General features: G+C 40.0%; 2 protein-coding genes across 8 annotated transcripts in view; one reads left to right on the forward strand and one right to left on the reverse strand.

Annotated features, from left to right (window-relative positions):
* CROT (carnitine O-octanoyltransferase) overlaps window positions 1-20,834 on the forward strand; it is a 93,574-nt gene that overhangs the window by 65,492 nt on the left and 7,248 nt on the right. The gene's annotated exons all lie outside the window — the stretch shown is intronic.
* Window positions 992-20,834, reverse strand: part of ABCB4 (ATP binding cassette subfamily B member 4) — a 75,161-nt gene continuing 55,318 nt past the window's right edge. For 5 of the 7 annotated variants that reach the window (XM_073809612.1, XM_073809613.1, XM_019928901.3 and 2 more), the window contains 7 exons: window positions 20,379-20,479; window positions 18,527-18,667; window positions 15,776-15,932; window positions 13,807-14,004; window positions 12,130-12,336; window positions 9,186-9,332; window positions 992-1,245 (listed from right to left, as the gene is read on the reverse strand). In XM_073809612.1, coding sequence (XP_073665713.1) covers window positions 1,042-1,245; window positions 9,186-9,332; window positions 12,130-12,336; window positions 13,807-14,004; window positions 15,776-15,932; window positions 18,527-18,667; window positions 20,379-20,479 — 1,155 coding nt within the window. In that variant the 3' untranslated portion in view covers window positions 992-1,041. The remainder of the gene's footprint in view (window positions 1,246-9,185; window positions 9,333-12,129; window positions 12,337-13,806; window positions 14,005-15,775; window positions 15,933-18,526; window positions 18,668-20,378; window positions 20,480-20,834) is intronic. The other 2 variants (XM_073809614.1, XM_073809615.1) reach the window with 2 other exon arrangements.

Raw genomic sequence — 20,834 nt, forward strand, 5'->3', positions numbered from 1 at the left:
TTTTTTTTGCGGTACGCGGGCCTCTCACTGTGGCCTCTCCCGTTGTGCAACACAAGCTCTGGACGCGCAGGCCCAGCGGCCATGGCTCACGGGCCCAGCCGCTCCACGGCATGCGGGATCTTCCCGGACCAGGGCACGAACCCGCGTCCCCTGCATCGGCAGGCAGACTCTCAACCACTGTGCCACCAGGTAAGCCCATGGGTTGTTCTTTTTCTTCAGGATTGCTTTGGCAATTGTGTCTTTTATGGTTTCATATGAATTTTAGTTCTGTGAAAAATGTCCTGGGTAACTTGATAGGGATTGCATTGAATCTTCTACAGTTTTATATACCTAAACTCTGCTCTTCACTTTCTCCATATGATTTTTAAATTTTTTTATTCAAGTATGGTTGATTTATAGTGTTTCAGGTGTACAGCGAAGTGATTCCGTTTTATATATATACATATTTTTCCAGGTTCTTTTCCATTATAGGTTATTTAAAGATATTGAATATTGTTCCCTGTGCTATACAGTAGATCCTTGCTGTTTATTTTTATATATAGTAGTGCGTACCTGTTGATCTTAAATTCCAAATTTATCCCTCCCCCCTTTCCCTTTTGCTAACCATAAGTTTGTTTTCTGAGTCTTTTTCTGTTTTGTAAATAAGTTCATTTGTATCATATATTTTTTTTAGATTCCACATATAAGTGATATCATGTGGTATTTTTCTCTGATTTATTTCATTTAGTATGATGATCTGTAGGTCCATCCATGTTGCTGCAAATGGTGTTACTTCATTCTTTTTTATGGTTGAGTGATATTCTCTCCATATGTTTTTGGTAACTCAGAGCTAGGCTGTTTTCATACTTCATCAAGCCAGATGTTACTTTTAACTCCTACATTTCAAATGCTGTAATATCCAACCCCAAATTGGATGTTCTAAATTGATATGGAATAAGATATACCTATATTTTATGATGACTTAGAAAAGAAGTCTCTAAATCAGAAAAAGTTGTAGAATGATTTGAATTTATTTTTAAGATACACTATAACAAGAGTTCATCACTTCTGTGTCCCTGCCTGGACACTGACCATAGAGAAATAGATGCCTCTCTGTGCTAGCAGCTGCTGGTGTGTGCCGTGCTCCTTGACTTTGCCGTTCTCAATCACCACTATCAAGTCTGCATTCTGAATGGTGGACAGGCGGTGAGCGATCACAATGCAGGTGCGGCCTTCTCGGGCTTTGTCCAGAGCTTCTTGGACAATCTATTGATAAATCAGAATAGAAGCCTTATCTTAAAAATTGTAGAAATAAGTTTTAACTGTAAAGGAAATCTAAATATTTTACCATATGTACAAAAGAAAATTACCTTTCTTGTCTCATTTTGAATCTTTAGCTTTATGCATGTTTTTACATAATCCATCTTTTTTTCCCACACACACACACTGTATTTTATTTTTACAAGAGATAAATAGACTGACACCAAGCATTGTAAATGGATGAACACAACAAAAGCAATAATGATTGCAATTACCAAACACGAAACACACTCATACTATGCCATAATATTGACATTCAGTCCAGTAATCCTCCACTGTAACAGCTCCTTTACTTTGCAGTGAAAATTGATTTGTATATTTTCTTGCCTCTGAGTCCTTGTGGGATTTTTTTTTTATTCAAACAGTAAGTCACAAAAATTATAATCATCCTCATCAGTTCACTCAGTCCCATGTAATTAATTTTTTTTATCTTGATCTTTTGTTAACACTTTTATGAGTTCATCAGTTTTCTGAAAATGCTTATTCATTCATGTCAGCAGTATAGTCAGTTACCAGAAACCTGTATTTGTCAGAGTCTTTTCCATGAATTCCTTGAAGATGAAACCCTTTTATAGGAACATTTTTGCAAAAGCATCAGAGTACACCCAGAACTGTCTGTAAATGACAAAAGACTTAAAAATGACCATGGTTAAAGATTTGATGAAAGTTCACAATAATGCAATTGACAAGGAAATTTAGTTATTTCTGAGATATACATTTTCAAGTAATAACTAGAATTATGCCTTATTATACCAGAACATATAAGATTTTTAGAAATTTCATGTAATGTCTGAAACATTTATATTAACATATTTCCATAATAATAACCCAAAGAAAGTTTAGTATTAGTAGTTTGTATACTGCAGGTTCTTATTAGGCATCAGTTTTATACACATCAGTGTATACACGTCAATCCCATTAGCCCTATTCATCACACCTCACCCCAACCCTCCCCCCACGCTGCTTTCCCCCCTTGGTGTCCATACGTTTGTTCTCTACATCTGTGCCTCTACTTCTGCCCTGCAAACTGGCTCATCTGTACCATTAGTCTAGGTTCCACATACATGCGTTAATATACGATATTTGTTTTTCTCTTTCTGACTTACTTCACTCTGTATGACAGTCTCTAGATCCAACCACGTCTCAACAAATGACTCAATTTTGTTCCTTTTTATGGCTGAGTAATATTCCATTGTATAGATGTACCACATCTTCTTTACCCATTCATCTGTCAATGGGCATTTAGGTTGCTTCCATGACCTGGCTATTGTAAACAGTGCTGCAATGAACATTGGGGTGCATGTGTCTTTTTGAATTATGGTTTTCTCTGGGTATATGCCCAGTAGTGGGATTGCTGGATCATATGGTAATTCTATTTTTAGTTTTTTAAGGAACCTCCATACTGTTCTCCATTGTGGCTGTATCAATTTACATTCCCACGAACAGTGCAAGAGGGTTCCCTTTGGTCCACACCCTCTCCAGCATTTGTTGTTTGTAGATTTTCTGATAATGCCCATTCTAACTGGTGTGAGGTGATACCTCATTGTAGTTTTGATTTGCATTTCTCTCATAATTAGTGATGTCGAACAGCTTTTCATGTGCTTCTTGGCCATCTGTATGTCTTCTTTGGAGAAATGTCTATTTAGGTCTCCTGCCCATTTTTGGATTGGGTTGTTTGTTTCTTTAATATTGAGCTGCATGAGCTGTTTATATATTTTGGAGATGAATCCTTTGTCCAAGGATTCGTTTGCAAATATTTTCTCCCATTCTGAGGGTTGTCTTAATGTATATTTATTTTTGGCTGTGTTGGGTCTCCGTTACTGTGCAAGGGCTTTCTCTAGTTGTGGCAAGCAGGGGCCACTCTTCATCGCAGTGTGTGGGCCTCTCACTATTGCGGCCCCTCTTGTTGTGGAGCACAGGCTCCAGACGCGCAGGCTTAGTAGTTGTGGCTCACGGGCCCAGTTGCTCCGCGGCATGTGGGATCTTCCCGGATCAGGGCTCGAACCTGTGTCCCCTGCATTGGCAGGCAGATTCTCAACCACTGCGTTACCAGGGAAGCCCCTGAGGGTTGTCTTTTCGTCTTGTTTATGGTTTACTTTGCTGTGCAAAAGCTGTGAAGTTTCATTAGGTCCCATTTGTTTATGTTTCCATTATTCTAGGAGGTAGATCAAAAAATATCTTGCTGTGATTCAAAGAGTGTTTTTCCTTTGTTTTCCTCTAAGAGTTTTATAGTCTCTGGTCTTACATTTAGGTCTCGAATCCATTTTGAGTTTATTTTTGTGTATGGTGTTAGGGAGTGTTCTAATTTTATTCTTTTACATGTAGCTGTCCAGTTTTACCAGCACCACTTATCGAAGAGACTGTCTTGCTCCATTGTATATCTTTGCCTACTTTGTCATACATTAGTTGACCATAGGTGCGTGGGTTTATCTCTGGGCTTTCTATCTTGTTCCATTGATCTATGTTTCTGTTTTTGTGCCAGTACCATATTGTCTTGATTACTGTAGCTTTGTAGTATAGTCTGAAGTCAGGGAGTCTGATTCCTCCAGCTCCGTTTTTTTCTCTAAAGACTGCTTTGGCTATTCGGGGTCTTTTGTGTCTCCATACAAATTTTACGATGATTTGTTCTAGTTCCGTAAAAAATGCCATTGGTAATTTGATAGGGATTGCATTGAATCTGTAAATTGCTTTGGGTAGTATAGCCATTTTCACAATATTGATTCTTCTAATCCAAGAATTTGGTATATCTCTCCATCTGTTGGTAGCATCTTTAATTTCTTTCATCAGTGTCTTACAGTTTCCTGCATACAGGTCTTTTGTCTCCTTAGGTAGGTTTATTCCTAGGTATTTTATTCTTTTTGTTGCAACGGTAAATGGGAGTGTTTCCTTAATTTCTCTTTCAGATTTTTCATCATTAGTGTATAGGAATGCAAGAGATTTCTGTGCATTAATTTTGTATCCTGCAACTTTACCAAATTCATTGTTTAGCTCTAGTAGTTTTCTGGTGGCATTTTTAGGATTCTCTATGTGTAGTATCATGTCATCTTCAAACAGTGACAGTTTTACTTCTTCTTTTCAAATTTGTATTCCTTTTATTTTTCTTCTCTGATTGCCATGGCTAGGACTTCTAAAGCTATGTTGAATAATAGTGGTGAGAGTGGACATCCTTGTCTTGTTCCTGATCTTAGAGGAAATGCTTTCAGTTTTTCACCATTGAGAATGATGTTTGCTGTGGGTTTGTTGTATATGGCCTTTATTATGTTGAGGTAGGTTCCCTCTATGCCCACTTTCTGGAGAGTTTTTATCATAAATGTGTGTTGAGTTTTGTTCAAAAGCTGTTTCTGCATGTATTGAGATGATCATATGGTTTTTCTCCTTCGTTAATATGGTGTATCACATTGATTGATTTGTGTATATTGAAGAATCCTTGCATACCTGGGATAAATCCCACTTGATCATGGTGGATGGTCCTTTTAATGTGTTGTTGGATTCTGTTTGCTAGTATTTTGTTGAGGATTTTTGCATCTATATTCATCAGTGATATTGGTCTGTAATTTTATTTTTTTGTAGTATCTTTGTCTGGTTTTGGTGTCAGGGTGATGGTGGCCTCATACAATGAGTTTGGGAGTGTTCCTTCCTCTGCAATTTTTTGGAAGAGTTTGAGAAGGATGATTGTTAGCTCTTCACTAAATATTTGATAGAATTCACTTGTGAAGCCATCTGGTCCTGGACTTTTGTTTGTTGGAAGATTCTTAATCACAGTTTCAATTTCATTACTTGTGATTGTTCATATTTTCTGTTTCTTCCTGGTTCAGTCTTGGAAGTTCATACCTTTCTAAGAATTTGTCCATTTCTTCCAGGTTGTCCATTTTATTGGCATAGAGTTGCTTGTAGTAGTCTCTTAGGATGCTTTGTATTTCTGTGGTGTCTATTGTAACTTCTCCTTTTTCATTTCTAACTTTATTGATTTGAGTCCTCTCCCTCTTTTTCTTGGTGAGTCTGGCCAATGGTTTATCAATTTTGTTTATCTTCTCAAACAACCAGCTTTTAGTTTTATTGATCTTTGCTATTGTTTTCTTTGTTTCTATTTCATTTATTTCTGCTTTGATCTTTATGATTTCTTTCCTTCTGCTAACTTTGGGTTGTGTTTGTTCTTCTTTCTCTAGTTCCTTTAGGTGTAAGGTTAGATTGTTTACTTGAGATTTTTCTTGTTTCTTGAGGTAAGCTTGTGTAGCTATAAACTTCCCTCTTAGAACTGCTTGTGCTGCATCCCATAGGTTTTGGATCGTCGTGTTTTCATTGTCATTTGTCTCTAGGTATTTTTTGATTTCCTCTTTGATTTCTTCAGTCTTCGTTATTTAGTAACATATTGTTTAGCCTCCATGTGTTTGTGTTTTTTACGTTTTTTTCCCTGTAATTCAGTTCTAATCTCATAGCATTGTGGTCAGAAAAGATGCTTGATATGATTTCAGTTTTCTTAAATTTACTGAGGTTTGATTTGTGACCCAAGATGTGATCTATCCTGGAGAGTGTTCTGTGCACACTTCAAGAACGTGTAACCTGTTTTTGGATGGAATGTCCTATAAATATCAATTAAATCTGTCTGGTTTATTGTGTCATTTAAAGCTTTTGTTTCCTTATTCTCATTTTGGATGATCTGTCCATTGGGGTAAGTGAGGTGTTAAAGTCCTCTACTATTATTGTGTTACTGTCAATTTCCTCTTTTAAAGCAGTTGCCGTATGTATTGAGGTGCTCCTATGTTGGGTGCATATATAATTGTTATATCTTCTTGGATTGATCCCTTGATTATTATGTAGTGTCCTTCCTTGTCTCTTGTAACATTCTTTACTTTAAAGTCTATTTTATTTGATATGAGTATAGCTACTCCAGCTTTCTTTTCATTTCCATTTGTATGGAATATCTTTTTCCATCCCCTCACTTTCAGTCTGTATATGTCCCTAGGTCTGAAGTGGGTCTCTTGTAGACAGCATATGTATGGGTCTTGTTTTTGTATCCATTCAGCAAGCCTGTGTCTTTTGGTTGGAACATTTAATCCATTCATGTTTAAGGTAATTATCGATATGTATGTTCCTATGACCATTTTCTTAATTGTTCTCGGTTTGTTTTTGTAGGTCCTTTTCTTCTCTAGTGTTTCCCACTTCGAGAAGTCCCTTTAGCATTTGTTGTAGAGCTGGTTTGGTGGTGCTGAATTCTCTTAGCTTTTGCTTGTCTGTAAAGCTTTTGATTTCTCCATCAAATCTGAAAGAGATCCTTGCTGGGTAGAGTAATCTTGGTTGTAGGTTCCTCCCTTTCATCACTTTAAGTACATCATGCCACTCCCTTCTGGCTTGTAGAGTTTCTGCTGAGAAATCAGCTGTTAACCTTATGGGAGTTCCCTTTTAGGTTATTTGATGTTTTTCCCTTGCTGCTTTCAGTAATTTTTCTTTGTCTTTAATTTTTGCCCATTTGATTACTATGTGTCTTGGCATGTTTCTCCTTGGGTTTATCCTGTATGGGACTCTCTGCGCTTCCTGGACTTGGGTGGCTATTTCCATTCCCATGTTAGGGAAGGTTTTGACTATAATGTCTTCAAATATTTTCTCTGGTTCTTTCTCTCTCTTCTCCTTCTGGGACCCTTATAATGTGAATGTTGTTGTGTTTAATGTTGTCCCAGAGGTCTCTTAGGCTGTCTTCATTTCTTTTCATTCTTTTTTCTTTATTCTGTTCCGAAGCAGTGAATTCCACCATTCTGTCTTCCAGATCACTTATCCGTTCTTCTGCCTCAGTTATTCTGCTACTGATTCCTTCTAGTGTAGTTTTCATTTCAGTTATTGTATTGTTCATCTGTGTTTGTTTGTTCTTTAATTCTTCCAGGTCTTTGTTAAACATTTCTTGCACCTTCTCAATCTTTGCCTCCATTCTTTTTCCAAGGTCCTGGATCATCTTTACTGTCATTATTCTGAATTCTTTTTCTGGAAGGTTGCCTCTCTCCACTTCATTTAGTTGTTCTTCTGGGGTTTTATCTTGTTCCTTCATCTGGTATATAGCCCTCTGCCTTTTTATCTTTTCTGTCTTCCTGTGAATGTGGTTTTTGTTCCACAGGCTGCAGAATTATAGTTCTTCTTGCTTCTGCTGTCTGCCCTCTGGTGGATGAGGCTATCTAAGAGGATTGTGCAAATTTCCTGATGGGAGGGACTGGTGGTGGGTAGCTACATAATCCATTTTGCATATAGTTATGTTCTTTATAATAAAAATGGATTCTCACACTAGTCACAAAATGATTTAAACTTAACTACTTCACTTTTGAGTATTTTATTTCCCAGGTTTTCCATTATTAATGCGCTAAAGCCAGTGAAAAGTGCAAAAAATAACATTTTATACAAGTAATACGTGGTCATTTTTGAAAATTTGGAAAATGCTGGAAGGGATTCAATTAAAATATTCTACCTCAAAATAACCGCTATCTACATTTGTTTATTTCTGTGCTTGCCTATTTTTAAAAATTTTATTGAAATAGTGTTGATTTACAATGGTGTGTTAGTTTCAGGGGTACAGCAGAGTAATTCAGTTTTACATACACGGGTATGTATTTTTTCAAATTCTTTTCTCATATAGGTTGTTACAGAATATTGAGTATAGTTCCCTGTGCTATACAGTAGGTCCTTGTTGGTTATCTATTTTATATATAGTAGTATGTACATTTTAAAACCAGACTAATTTATCCCTCCCCTCCTTTCCCCTTTGGCAACCATGTTTGTTTTCTATGTCTGTGAGTCTATTTCTGTTTTATGAATAAGTTCCTTTGTATCAGTTTTAAATTAGATTCCACATTTGAGTGATATCATAATGGTATTTGTCTTTCTCTGACTTACCTCACTTAGTATAATAATCTCTAGGTCCATCCATGTTGCTGCAAATGGCACTATTTTGTTCTTTTTTATGGCTGAGTAGCATTCCATTGTATATATGTACCACATCTTCTTTATCCATTCGTCAATGGACATTTAGGTTGCTTCCATATCCTGGCTATTGTAAACAGTGCTGCAACGAACATTGGGGTGCATATATACTTTCAGACCATGTTTTTCTCCAGATACATGCCCAGGAGTGGGATTGCTGGGTCATATGGTAGTTCTATTTTTAGTTTTTTAAGGAACTTCCATACTGTTCTCCATAATGGTTGTACCAATTTACATTCCCACCAACAGTGTAGGAGAGTTCCCTTTTCTCCACACCCTCTCCAGCATTTGTTATTTGTAGACTTTTTTTTAAATAAATAAAATTTTATTTATTTTATTTATTTATGGATGGATGGATGGCTGTGTTGGGTCTTTGTTGCTGCATGCAGGCTTTCTCTAGTTGCGGCGAGCAGGGGCTACCCTTCCTTTTGGTGCACGGGCTTCTCCTTGTGGCGGCTTCTATTGTTGCGGAGCACGGGCTCTAGGTGCGCAGGCTTCAGTAGTTGTGGCACACGGGCTCAGTTGCTCTGTAGCATGTGGGATCTTTCAGGACTAGGGATCTAACCCATGTCCCCTGAATTGGCAGATGGATTCTTAACCACTGTGCCACCAGGGAAGTCCCTGTTGACTTTCTGATGATGGCCATTCTGACCAGTGTGAGGTGGTACTCACTGTAGTTTTGATTTGCATTTCTCCATTAATTAGTGATGGTGAGCATCTTTTCATGCGCTTGTTGGCCATCTGTATGTCTTCTTTGGAGAAATAACTGTTCAGGTCTTCTGCCCATTTCTTGACTGGGTTTTTTTTTTTCCCCCTGGATATTTAGCTGTATGAGCTGTTTGTGTGTTTATCTATTTTTTCATGGTTGACTGCACAAAGAAGTTCTATTTTATAAATTAAATGGGACATGAGGTAGGAGGCCATACCTTTTCACTTTCAGTATCCAGAGCTGATGTAGCTTCATCCAACAGTAGGATTCGGGGGTGTCGGATGAGGGCTCGGGCAATAGCAATCCTCTGTTTTTGACCTCCCGAAAGCTGGGTCCCCTTATCTCCCACTCTTGTTTCATATTTCTGCAAGTTAGCCATTAGTAAAGTTAATAAAGTTCTAGCTCAGAAAAATTCTAATGACATATTGAATAAACTTTTACTTCTTAACACTTGACAGTTCTAATTATAAGAAAAGATTACTTAGAATCACTAAAAAGTTTCTGTAACAACTACCAAGTTGTCCATTTAATTTTTTTTTAACAGGACATTCATTTTCAAAATCAAACTAGAAAATTAATGACCTTAGTTTTCAATGGTATGCTGCAACAAATTCTCCAGTTCCTACCATTATCAAAATGTCAGTTGATCTGCTATCACTGGAGTCCTAAAATGGTTACATGTTTGTTAGTGTTTAAGGTATAACATTTTTTATTTGAAATATTCACATGACTCACATGGAGCCTATTCTTTTTTAAACTCATTCATTCACTTAAATATTTACCAGCTACCTATTATACCAGAACTGTGGGAAGTATAAAAATGAATTAGTCTGTGTTCTTACCCTTAAGGAATATATAATCAAGAGAAAAAAATATATACACAGCACTCAATATAAGATCAAGTTACTAGTCACTGTGAAAATTGTTTCACTGAACTCTTAGTTTTCAAATATATATTGATTTCACTGCAATTTGGCTATAGTCATAACTGCTAATAATGAGGTGATAAATAGGGAGTGTTGGGGACCGTGGAAATTGGAGAGTACAGTCCTCTCCAAAGAAATGAAACACTAAAGAAAAACAACCTTATACCAAAATTAACTCAAAATGGAGTGTGAAATTAAAAGTAACATGTAAAACCATAAATTCAGAAAATAGTGGAGAAAAATCTTCAGGACCAAGGGCTAGGCAAAGAGTTCTCGGACTTGACATCAAAAGCACAGTCTGTAAAAGGAAAAAATGAATTGGACCTCATCAAAATTAAAAACCGAAGATCTGAAAAAGACCCCGTTAAAAGGATGAAAAAATAAGCTACAAACTGGGAGAAAATATTTGCAAACTACATTTCCAACACAGGACTAGTAACATGAATATATAAAAATCTGTCAAAACTCAACAGTAAAAAATAATCCAATTAGAAAATGGGCAAAAGACATGAAAAGACATTTCACCAAAGAGGAAATATAGACGGCAAATAACTATATAAAAAAATGTTCAACGTCCTCTGCCATTAGGAAATGCAAATTAAAACCACAGTAAGATATCACTGTACACCTATCAGGATGGTAGAAAAAACAGTGGCAACAGCAAATGGTGGCAAAGATTCAGAGCAAGTATCCCTCCCTCATACTTGCTGGTGGGAAAATGAAATGGCAGGGCCACCTTGGAAAACAGTTGAGCAGTTTCTTATAAAGTTAAACAAGCAATTAGCACATGGTTTAGCAATTGTGCTCCTGGGCATTTATCGCAGAGAAATAAAAATTTAGGGTCACACTAAAGCCTGTACACAAGTATTTATAGCAGCTTTACTCTTAATAGCCCAAACGGAAACAACCTAGATGTGCTTCAACAGGTGACTAGTTAAAAAAGCTGAGGACCATATGGTAGCTCTATTTTTACTTTTTGTAAGGAACCTCCATACTGTTCTCCATAGTGGCTGTACCAATCTACATTCCCACGAACAGTGCAAGAGGGTTCCCTTTTCTCTACAAAACAGAAATAAGAGTTACAGATGTAGAAAATAAATTTATGGTTACCAGCGGGTAAGGCGAGGGGGATAAATTGGGAGATTGGGATTGACATATACACACTACTATATATAAAATCGATAACTAATTAGGACCTACTGTATAGCACAGGGAACTCTACTCAGTACTCTGTAATGGCCTATATGGGAAAAGAATCTAAAAGAGTGGATAAGTGTATATGCATAAGTGATTCACTTGGCTGTACACCAGAAACTAACACAGCATTGTAAATCAACTATACCCCAATAAAAAGTTAAAAAGCTGCGGGCCATCCAGACCATGGAGCCATCCGACTCAGCGATAAAAAGGCATGAACTGTTGTGTATACAGGTATACACAACAGCTTCAGGGAACTATGCTGAGGGAAAAAGCTAATCTCACAAGGTTATCTACTGTACATATGTTTACGTAACATTCTTAAAGTATAAGATTACAGAAATGGAGAACAGTTAGTGGTTGCCAGGGGTCGTGGGGAGTAAGGGCAGGGAGGAGGGGTGTGTGGCTATAAAAGGGCAAAATGAGGAATCTGTGGTGATGAAAACGTTCCGTATCTTGACAGGGGTAGTGGATACATGAATCTACACACGCAGTAAAATTGCGTAGAACTACAAACGTATCCAAATGCAGACAAGTATGATAAAACTGGGGAAGCCTGAGCAAGATAAGTGGATTGTATCAAAATTAGTATCGTGGTTGCAATACCCTATTAGTTTTGCAAGATGTCATTGGAGGAAACTGGGTCAAGGGTACACAAGATCTCTGTATTCCTTACAACTGCACATGAATCTATAATTATCTCAAAATAAAATGTTTAAAAAAGAAAGTACCGTAAGGAATAAAGCAAACATGGCTACAGTACGAACGCAGCCCTCAAGCACCTGTTTGAGGTGACTTAACATCACCTCGTTTGCTTCTCACGACATTTGTACAAGGTAGACACCATGCCTAATTTTCCCATTTACCAGTAAGGAAACTTGGTATCATGGACTTCAGTGTCTTGTCCAAGGTCACAGTGCTAGTACAGAGGCAAGTTCTGTTGCAAGACTTTGAAGTATAACTTTGGGAACTTTGGGAGGAGGAAAACAGTTTGCAGTTGATTCTGGTATCAGCCTAGGAAGCTACCAGTTCACTTACTTTGGGTAAGGTCTCGATGAAAGGATGGATGTTGGCTGCTTTGGCGGCACTCACGATTTCAGGCATCTTTACAGACCGGCTGTTGTCTCCATAGGCAATGTTGTCGGCAATGCTGCAGTCAAACAGGACGGGCTCCTGGGACACAATGCCGAGTTGGGCTCTGAGCCACTGGATGTTGAGTTTCTTTGCTTCTTGACCATCTAGGAGCTGAAAACCAAAGTCCACAAACTATAAGAAGGGCTTAAAAAACAAACAACTAAACAGTAAGTTACTAGGAGGACTGTTGCACGTGGGCATCAGCAGTTTGTGAAATACCAACCCTCACAGCCTGTAAGCTCTTACACTGCTGGAGGCCAACACAGCCAACCAAACGATTTCTTGCTGTTGTTAACTAGCCCATCCCTTTCTTGTTCTACCTGGAAAAATGGCGGCACATTTGGCCCCGTCTTTCCACAGTACTTCCTCTGCTTCCTACCTTGCCCTCATCCAGGCAAATGTACCGTCCTCTGCCTTTAAGAAGTATGCAGTTAGGTGTCCTGCTCCTATCTGCTGTCGCCTGAACAACTGCAACCTTTCACCTTGACTGTATCCCCCTCCTCCAGGCACACCAGGACAAAAAGCAGATCAGCATGGCCCCAGATTTTGAAAGTTGGTTATTTCCTTTCCTACCTCTACCTCTCTTTCACTTGAGGACTACCAGCCTTCAACTCCCCCCATTTCTCTTTTTGATGGCACTAAAGGACAAGAGTTGAGTGGAAAGTGGACAAGCTCAAAGGGCAGTATCTTTATCTTTGGAAAACTGGCTTTGTTGATGGTGGTTTTGATGATTTTTTTGTGTGCCGTAAGCAGGAGGCACGATGCTTCTAGAGGAGCCTTGTGATGTGCTAACTGAGAATACAGCTTCCAGCAATGCAAAGGGCACGGTGAAGAAATACACACAAGTCCAACTAGTCTTGCCCTCTAAAGAAATTCCCACTGTGGTATTAGCACAGCACACCTACAGAGTATTGTTGAGCTGGTTTGCCCGTATTCATACCTTCAGAGTAATTGTAATAGTGGAAGCATAAGATTTCCCCCAAAGAAACAACTCAACAAGGTTTAACATTCTGGTGACTGTCTAAATGGGGGTGGGCTTCCTGGGCTAGGTCAGTGGGTACCATCCCAAGGTAATGGGAAGTGCAGGCATTTTCGCTAAGAGCCAAGTCTCCACTCATGGAAGAGGGCCAGGGGCTAGACACCACAACATCAATGCTGAAAGTCAAATATGAGAGGGCTGGAGTACGGGTTAGAGAGAGATGGCAAAGGCAGGAGGAGGGGAGGGAGTCCTGGGCGTCTACTCAGAACTCTGGCAGGACTGTGCGGCTTACCTTTACAACCCAGGAAGCGATTGAGTGTTCACGCAGGAGACTCCAGCTGGCTCAGAAGGCCCAGGGCAGGGCACAGATCAACTTCACACTCAGTACTTTCTGAACTACACTCAATTCCTGATGTTCTACCCTACCGTCCCCATATATCTGTCTGACTGTGGGTGCCACCTTGGGGTTTAGAGAATGGTGGTCCTTGTATCAGTTAGGATTATAGGTCTTGTCCAGTTTTTTCCAATATTATGGGAATATTGGTTTAGCCACTTGAAATACTGCCTTAAATCAAGTTACTAATTTAAGAAAGTGTGCTCACCACTGTGCCAGCCAAGGGGTCATAGAACCGCTCCAGGAGCTGGACCACCGTGCTTTTCCCACAGCCGCTGCTGCCCACCAGGGCCAGCGTCTGGCCCTTCTTCACCTCGAGGCTCAGCCCCTGAAGCACGGGCACGTTTGGCCGCGTGGGATAGTTGAACACGACTTCATTAAGTGTCACGTTTCCTTCAAACTTATCCTAAAAAATAGATATTTTTATGTTGCTATTGTAATTGGTCTGATAATGACTGAAATAAAAAGTATAATTTCAAGGCCTTCCCTGGTGGCGCAGTGCTTAAGAATCCGCCTGCCAATGCAGGGGACACGGGTTCGAGCCCTGGTCCAGGAAGATCCCACATGCCGCGGAGATACTACCGCCGTGCGCCACAACTACTGAGCCCGTGAGCCGCAACTAATGAAGCCCATGCGCCTAGAATCCGTGTTCTGCAACACAAGTAGCCACTGCAATGAGAAGCCTGCACACCGCAACGAAGAGTAGCTCCCGCTCGCCACAACTAGAGAAAGCCCGCGTGCAGCAATGAGGACCCAATGCAGCCAAAAATAAATTTAAAAAAAAAAGTAGAATTCCAAGGAAGCTTTACCAAACACTATAGCAGAGAAACATACAATTCATATTCAGTACAGGTACTGGCACCAGTTAGTACTGGTAGCAAGTTGTTACATAAAATGAAGATAGGAGCCGGGGGTACAGGTTAAACACAGTCATATTACAGAGTTGTTAACTAAACTCAAAATTTCTGGTTCACTGAAGACAAATATTTAGCTTTCCCAACTGATGATTTTGTGGCTGGAGCCAAGTCAATGGCCCAAGGCTCAGAGGCTTAGCGATTTAGAGCAGTTTCTACCTGCCGTCTCAGTGGACAGCCCTTGCCTGCAGCCCTGGTGGCCTCTTTATCTCCCTCACTTGGGCACAGCTATTTTCTCAGAACAGGAAATACCTGGTGAAGTTCCAAAACGGTTGTGCTAAGTCCCCATCGCTTTACCCATGCTGCTTCGCCTGCATTAAAACGTGCAGCGGCTTGTGTTAGGCAAGGAACACAAAGAACACTGAGATCTAAGTTTGGGGACAGTAAAGGATTATTCCTCCTACTCTGAATAAAGTGGCCTTCTCCCCAGTCGTAACGCTGTGATGACGATTATGTGATAAAAGCCAAATTGCTAACGCAGTTACACACGCAGCTACAGGCACATACCTTCCATGCAGAAGTGACTCACAATTTTCATGGAAATTATTCAGTTCTAGTACATCTGGATTTGGGGGTTCTTTACTTTTGATGTGCTCATCCTTGCAACCCCCTGTGAAATTTGAAAATGCCAGGAAAGTTGGCCAAATATTATTAGCCTTGTAACTATCGCAAAGCCAGTGAAGGGAATGTCAGTGTAATCACTACAAATTTATCCTGTGGTTGCAACTGCCAACTAAAAATTGCCACTTGCCATCTGCCTCTACAAGGACAGAGTTACAAACTGCGGCAGCCGCCAGCCTTCAACACCCCCTGAAAGGAGTCCAGGGTGGAGATCAGGAATGAGGCGCTCTGGGAAAAACCGGCAGAACAGGCCTTCAGATAGTTAGGTATTTTCAGGAGAAGATTTTATGGACCCAATTTCTTGCATCTTCTCGTACCTAGAAAAGCACTACAGTCGTTAATGGGGGCATCTGCTCCTTGTGAGCAGCAGCAAGGCTCTGCCAAAATGCGTGCTTCACTGCACGTGCCCCCTTCACTAACATCCTATGGAACTCTGACGTTCCCCCTCCCTCTTAGGAGCAGTTTCTCCGAGCTCTCTGAGATGCTGTCTCCCAGGCTGCAGTCCTCATTCTGCCCCGAATAAAACTTAACTCACAACTCTCACGTTGTGCCTTTTTTTTTCCTTCAGTCGACATGATCTAGCAGACAGCAAACGTTTAGGAAAAAATTAACCGAGTGCTGATCAGACAGCAGAGAACTCACAGGCTTCAGGCCTTCCTCACTGTGGCTGTCAATCAAAGGTTGTCTTTCAAACAGGCTGAATAAGTGCGCTGCAGACAGCTTGGCTTTAGCGTAGTCTGGAGCAAAGGAACTCGCGTGTCCGAGAGCCACGGCGCCCAACACGATCGCTGAAAACACCCTAGATGGGAGCAGAAGAATTTCAAACATTAATTTATATAATTCAGCCCCGAGATGTCTCAAAGCCCAAAGACTTACTGCTGGCCAGTACTGATGTTTTCGCTCCCTTACTAATCCCCCTCCTCCCTCCCCCCGCACATCGCTAGAAAATTCCAGGACCAAAGGAGACCCAGAGGGGAGGCGGCACCCGCTGCCTGAGGGTCTCCTTTTTTTCTACTGCTTTCTGGCTTCCTTTAGGAGCTTCTCATTTCCTAGATTTCATGTAACTTGGTAAAGCTCTCCTCTCTCAGGAAGCGTCTGCTAACAGAATCTTGAGTTGTGATCTCAGGTAATTCTAGTAACAAGACACATACCCCGTTTAGACTTGAGGGAACTGAAGCTCTGGGGGCTGAAGGGACTTGATCAGTACCAGACAAGGAGTGAGGTTTCCTCCTGACTCTACAGCCCTGATCTCCAGGGTGTGGTTTCTTCTGCAGCCCCGCACAAACAATAATCATCGTCACTGTGGTTAAAGAATTCTTACTGGGCAAAATAAGACTTTACTACAAATAGCTTTTCTCTTACAAGTAAAAGAACTATTGCTATGACCCTGAAAAAACAACTAAGCTAACGGTCTATTCTCCAATTAAAAGAATGCATATGGATTATAACTTCTAGGAGGAACTAAAGATTCTGAGATTTGCGCCTCCACAAAGCTATTCACTTTGGGCACCAGAGCTCCCTAGAGAGAGGGGAGGGGAGGAAAATCTCTAATAGAGAACTTAAAAAAACTTCCCCCAAACTTCTAAATCTAAGATTTTGGGGGGAAACTGTATTTTTATTATTATTTTTTGTCTCTTTGAGCTACACTCAAATAAGAGAGACCAAAGTTCCATAAGTTTGAAAAAATTAAATAAATTCCATGCACTGAATATTTTCTGCTTTGCTTCTGTATCCCTGATACACACCAGATAAATAATTCTAGATTGGGTGTGTCAGGGCATTTGGCTCCTTGTTTTGGTTTGTAATTTAATACATTATTTTTTTAATTCTTTTTTTTTAATTGTAGTTGATTTACAATGCTGTATTAATTACTGCTGTGCAGCAAAGTGTAAATCTAAGGTATTAAAATGTATTTTAAGTACATGGGGGGTGGGGGGAATAGTGGGTAGAGTAAGGCTCTCCCTTAAATATTTGATGAGGTTAATTATCAAAAATCAAATTTTAGAAGAGTGATGAACAACTCACATGTAGCTAGGTGCCTAGCTTTCCTGTACAGCCTGTAATGCAGCTTTAGTATGAAAGATTTTAAAAGCTATCTTCCAATTATCCAGAATTTAACATTTTAATGATAAAACAGTTTTTAAAAGCAGGGCCGATTTTTTCATTGGTATTTTTCTAGACAATGAATGTCTCCAAGTGGTAATTCCCAGCTGGCTATTTCCATCTGTCCCTTCAAAACCACTTTCTACTCTCCCATCTCTATCTTATACCATCCCCGATGCCTGACAGGCTGACCTTCAGGGTCTGCATCAAAAGGTTTGCTGGTCCTCTGGCTCCCGATGGGGTTTGGCAAGGAATAGCATAGCAGGAAAGGAGGCTGGAGGAGTGGGACCAGGCCGTTTGTTGTGTTGGTCTCTTTCCCGTTGGAGAGGTGTGGTGTTGGGGTCCTTCCACCAAAGAGCACAGAAGGCCCCTGCGCTGGCTTCTGAAAATCTTTCCCTCCTCTTGCCCTTTAGGCTTAAGTAAGGTCTTAGTGGTGCCTAGCTGGGCACTGCTGACCTCAATACTTCTCACACCTTTATAAACAGACCCTTTAGCAAACTGTCCTCCATTACCCCATCTGCAGGGCCATTTGTTCCCTGCTGGGATCCTGACTGATGCAAAGATATATATTCTTTTTTCATGGTTATTTTAATTTTGGATGAAAACAAAAGTACAGCTTTTAAACACTTTCACTCTGTCCGTCTTGACCCTGGGTTTTGTTTTTTTTTTTAAGTTGTTTGCTACTTTTTAAAAATCATCCCATCAGAGCAGAAATATGCCAAAGTGATCTTAAAAGCATGGCTTCCCTTTGGCAAGACTAGACTGCAATCTAATTGAATGTATTTAGCATATTTTGAAAGACCATTGGTTAGCCTTGGAAACCAAGAAAATAGAGAAGGCTAAGAGGCAAAAGTTGGCAGGGTCATCCCAGGGCTGGTTAGGGAACAGAGTGTTTACCAGACTTCAGTCAAGTGTTCCCATCCCACTGTCAAGGCCATCTTTGGTTGCCCGTAAATAGTAAGCTATTATAACCCGTTTTGGGTCCATGGTCGCCAGCAGTTTTCTAATTATGATTTATCTCTGCACTGAGAACATTTGCTGTCCTCCTGTCCTTCTATGTATTACTGAAATTCTGGTTTATGGTCATTTTCATGAGCTTGGTTGATTTTAGTCCACGCGGATAATGAAACTGTCCTTGGAGTACCGACAACGTTCGATTTCTGGGGTAGATTCAACTCTCTGGATGACTTCATCATAAAACAACTTAGTTTTTCGGTCTATTCCAAACCTTTGCATAGACCTATTGAAACTTTATTATGGAATAATCTCAGTAAATTAAAAGTTACTTACAGAATAACGTCTCTGAAGTGCATATGTCCATTCACAATGAGATAGGCACCAAACCGAAAACAACCGGCATGGGAAAAATACATAAATGCTTGTGAAATACTAAAAGTAATTCCATAGATGTGTGCTTTCCGCACAGAATTCCTGAAAAGCAAATCAGTATATCTGTAACCATTATCTTCAACCTCGCTTAGCACTGGCTTGTACAAAGAGCACAGCTGCTAAGTCTAGTCAACCTGTGTTTAAATTCTGCCCCCAGTTATAATTAATTTAAGTGACTTAACCTCTCTACGCATCAGTTTTCTGACTTGTAAGAGGGGGATAACGAGTATGATACAAAATTGTTTTGAGATCTAAATAGACAGTACAAACGTCTAGCACAGTACCTAGCTCATAGCGGTTGCTCAAATGATAGTTGCTGTTATTATTACACAGGAATATCTGGGAACTCAAACATGATTGTTATCAAAAATAAAGGATTTCACAGTTAGGACTAAAGTTTGAATTGTCTAAATTCAGTTGTCTAATATTATTGTCTTGTCTTCTGTGATGAGTTATAGTCTCTCATATCAAAGTTCACATTTCAGGTTCGGAAAAGTAGGGTCACTGAGGTTTATCTAGACCCACATCAGAAGTTCTTCCTGGAGCTAGATCCCACCATCCCCAACATAATTTGTTTTGAACCATTTCTAATTAGACCTCTTGCCATCCTCTATTAGTTTAGCCACTTTTTTTTTTTTCTTTTTTGCAGTACGCGGGCCTCTCACTGCCGTGGCCTCTCCCGTTGCGGAGCACAGGCTCCGGACGCGCAGGCCCAGCAGCCATGGCTCACGGGCCCAGCCGCTCCGCGGCACGTGGGATCCTCCTGGACCGGGGCACGAACCCGTGTCCCCTGCCTCGGCAGGCGGACTCTCAACCACTGCGCCACCAGGGAAGCCCTAGCTACTTTATTTGACTTTATTATTCTAAATCCTCCAGAAGAACATTAATTTATTTATTTTCAGATTAGAAGGTAGGCACTTGGCAAGAGGAAAAATTTTAAGTATTACTGATCTGGATAGTTTAACTCCTGTGCTGTGAGCATGGTGTTACAATACTTAATGTTACTGAACAATTTACACTGCTACTGACAGATATATGTCAGACATCAAATGACCAGAAAAATGTAATAGCTGCATGAAGTATACATAACTAGGAAGGTGAATACACTGAGAAATTCAGTTATCCCTGTTCAAATATGTAAGTGTTCAAAACCATTGGTCTAGTCTACAAAGTTGTGATTCAAATTGTGTTCAATTTTGTTAGTGTTAAAACATATTCATTTATAAGGACAGGCCCTGGTTGAACACAAGCGGTAAACAGGTGCTGGAGGTTTGTCGAATTGCTCAAGTATAAACCAATGCAATAGGCTCTGTGTCTTTGTTTTCAGATTAGGACAGATCTGGTCCTCACCCAGAGAACAAAGGAAACACTTTCACCCAACAACAAATCTCATCTTTGGTTCAGTCTACACAACGCAAAGAAAATAAAGGTTTGAGCAATTCCCTAGAAGAATGTTCATCCTGAATCACCAGATGGGTTGTTTATGTCGCCTGCAGTGGTGAACAAATACTTGTGCAGCCCTCTGTACCTTTTAGCTCTTAGAGACCCAATCTTACTGTTTTTTATAAGAGATGTAAAAACCCAACCCTGTGGTCCAGTTGCATCAAAAAGTTACTTATTTTCACTGAGATAATTATTGAAAAAAATGTCATCCTTACAATCATATCATTGTTTGCAGCAGGAACAAAAATTGGAATCAATAATTCAGCCTAGGAAAACACTAGGTTCTTAATAACAATCATATGCTCATTACCTGTAAGCTCCATACAATTTTTCAACATACATTGATTCAAATTTTCTTTCCTGGGTCAAGGACACAACTGTCCTAATATTTTCTATTGCCTCTGTTGCAATCTGTAATGTAGAACAGATCATGGTTAGAAGTGGGGCTTTTACTTCTGAGATAATAAAAATATATATATGAGCCTTAGGGTTCTGTCAAAAGAAGCCCGAAGGTTGTGTTGACAGGTTTTCAATTCCTTTAAAATTTGGAAAGCAAAGGCATAATGTGTTCTTCAAGACAAGCTCCATGAAAAAACTGGCAATCTTTTTTTTTTTTTTTTTTTAATTTATGGCTGCGTTCGGTCTTTGTTGCTGCACGCAGGCTTTTCTCTAGTTGCGGCGAGCGGGGGCTACTCTTCGTTGCGGTGCGCGGGCTTTTCATTGCAGTGGCTTCTCTTGTTGCGGAACACGGGCTCTAGGCGCGCGG

This window comes from Tursiops truncatus, chromosome 9 (assembly GCF_011762595.2).
Source record: "Tursiops truncatus isolate mTurTru1 chromosome 9, mTurTru1.mat.Y, whole genome shotgun sequence".
Taxonomy (NCBI): domain Eukaryota; kingdom Metazoa; phylum Chordata; class Mammalia; order Artiodactyla; family Delphinidae; genus Tursiops; species Tursiops truncatus.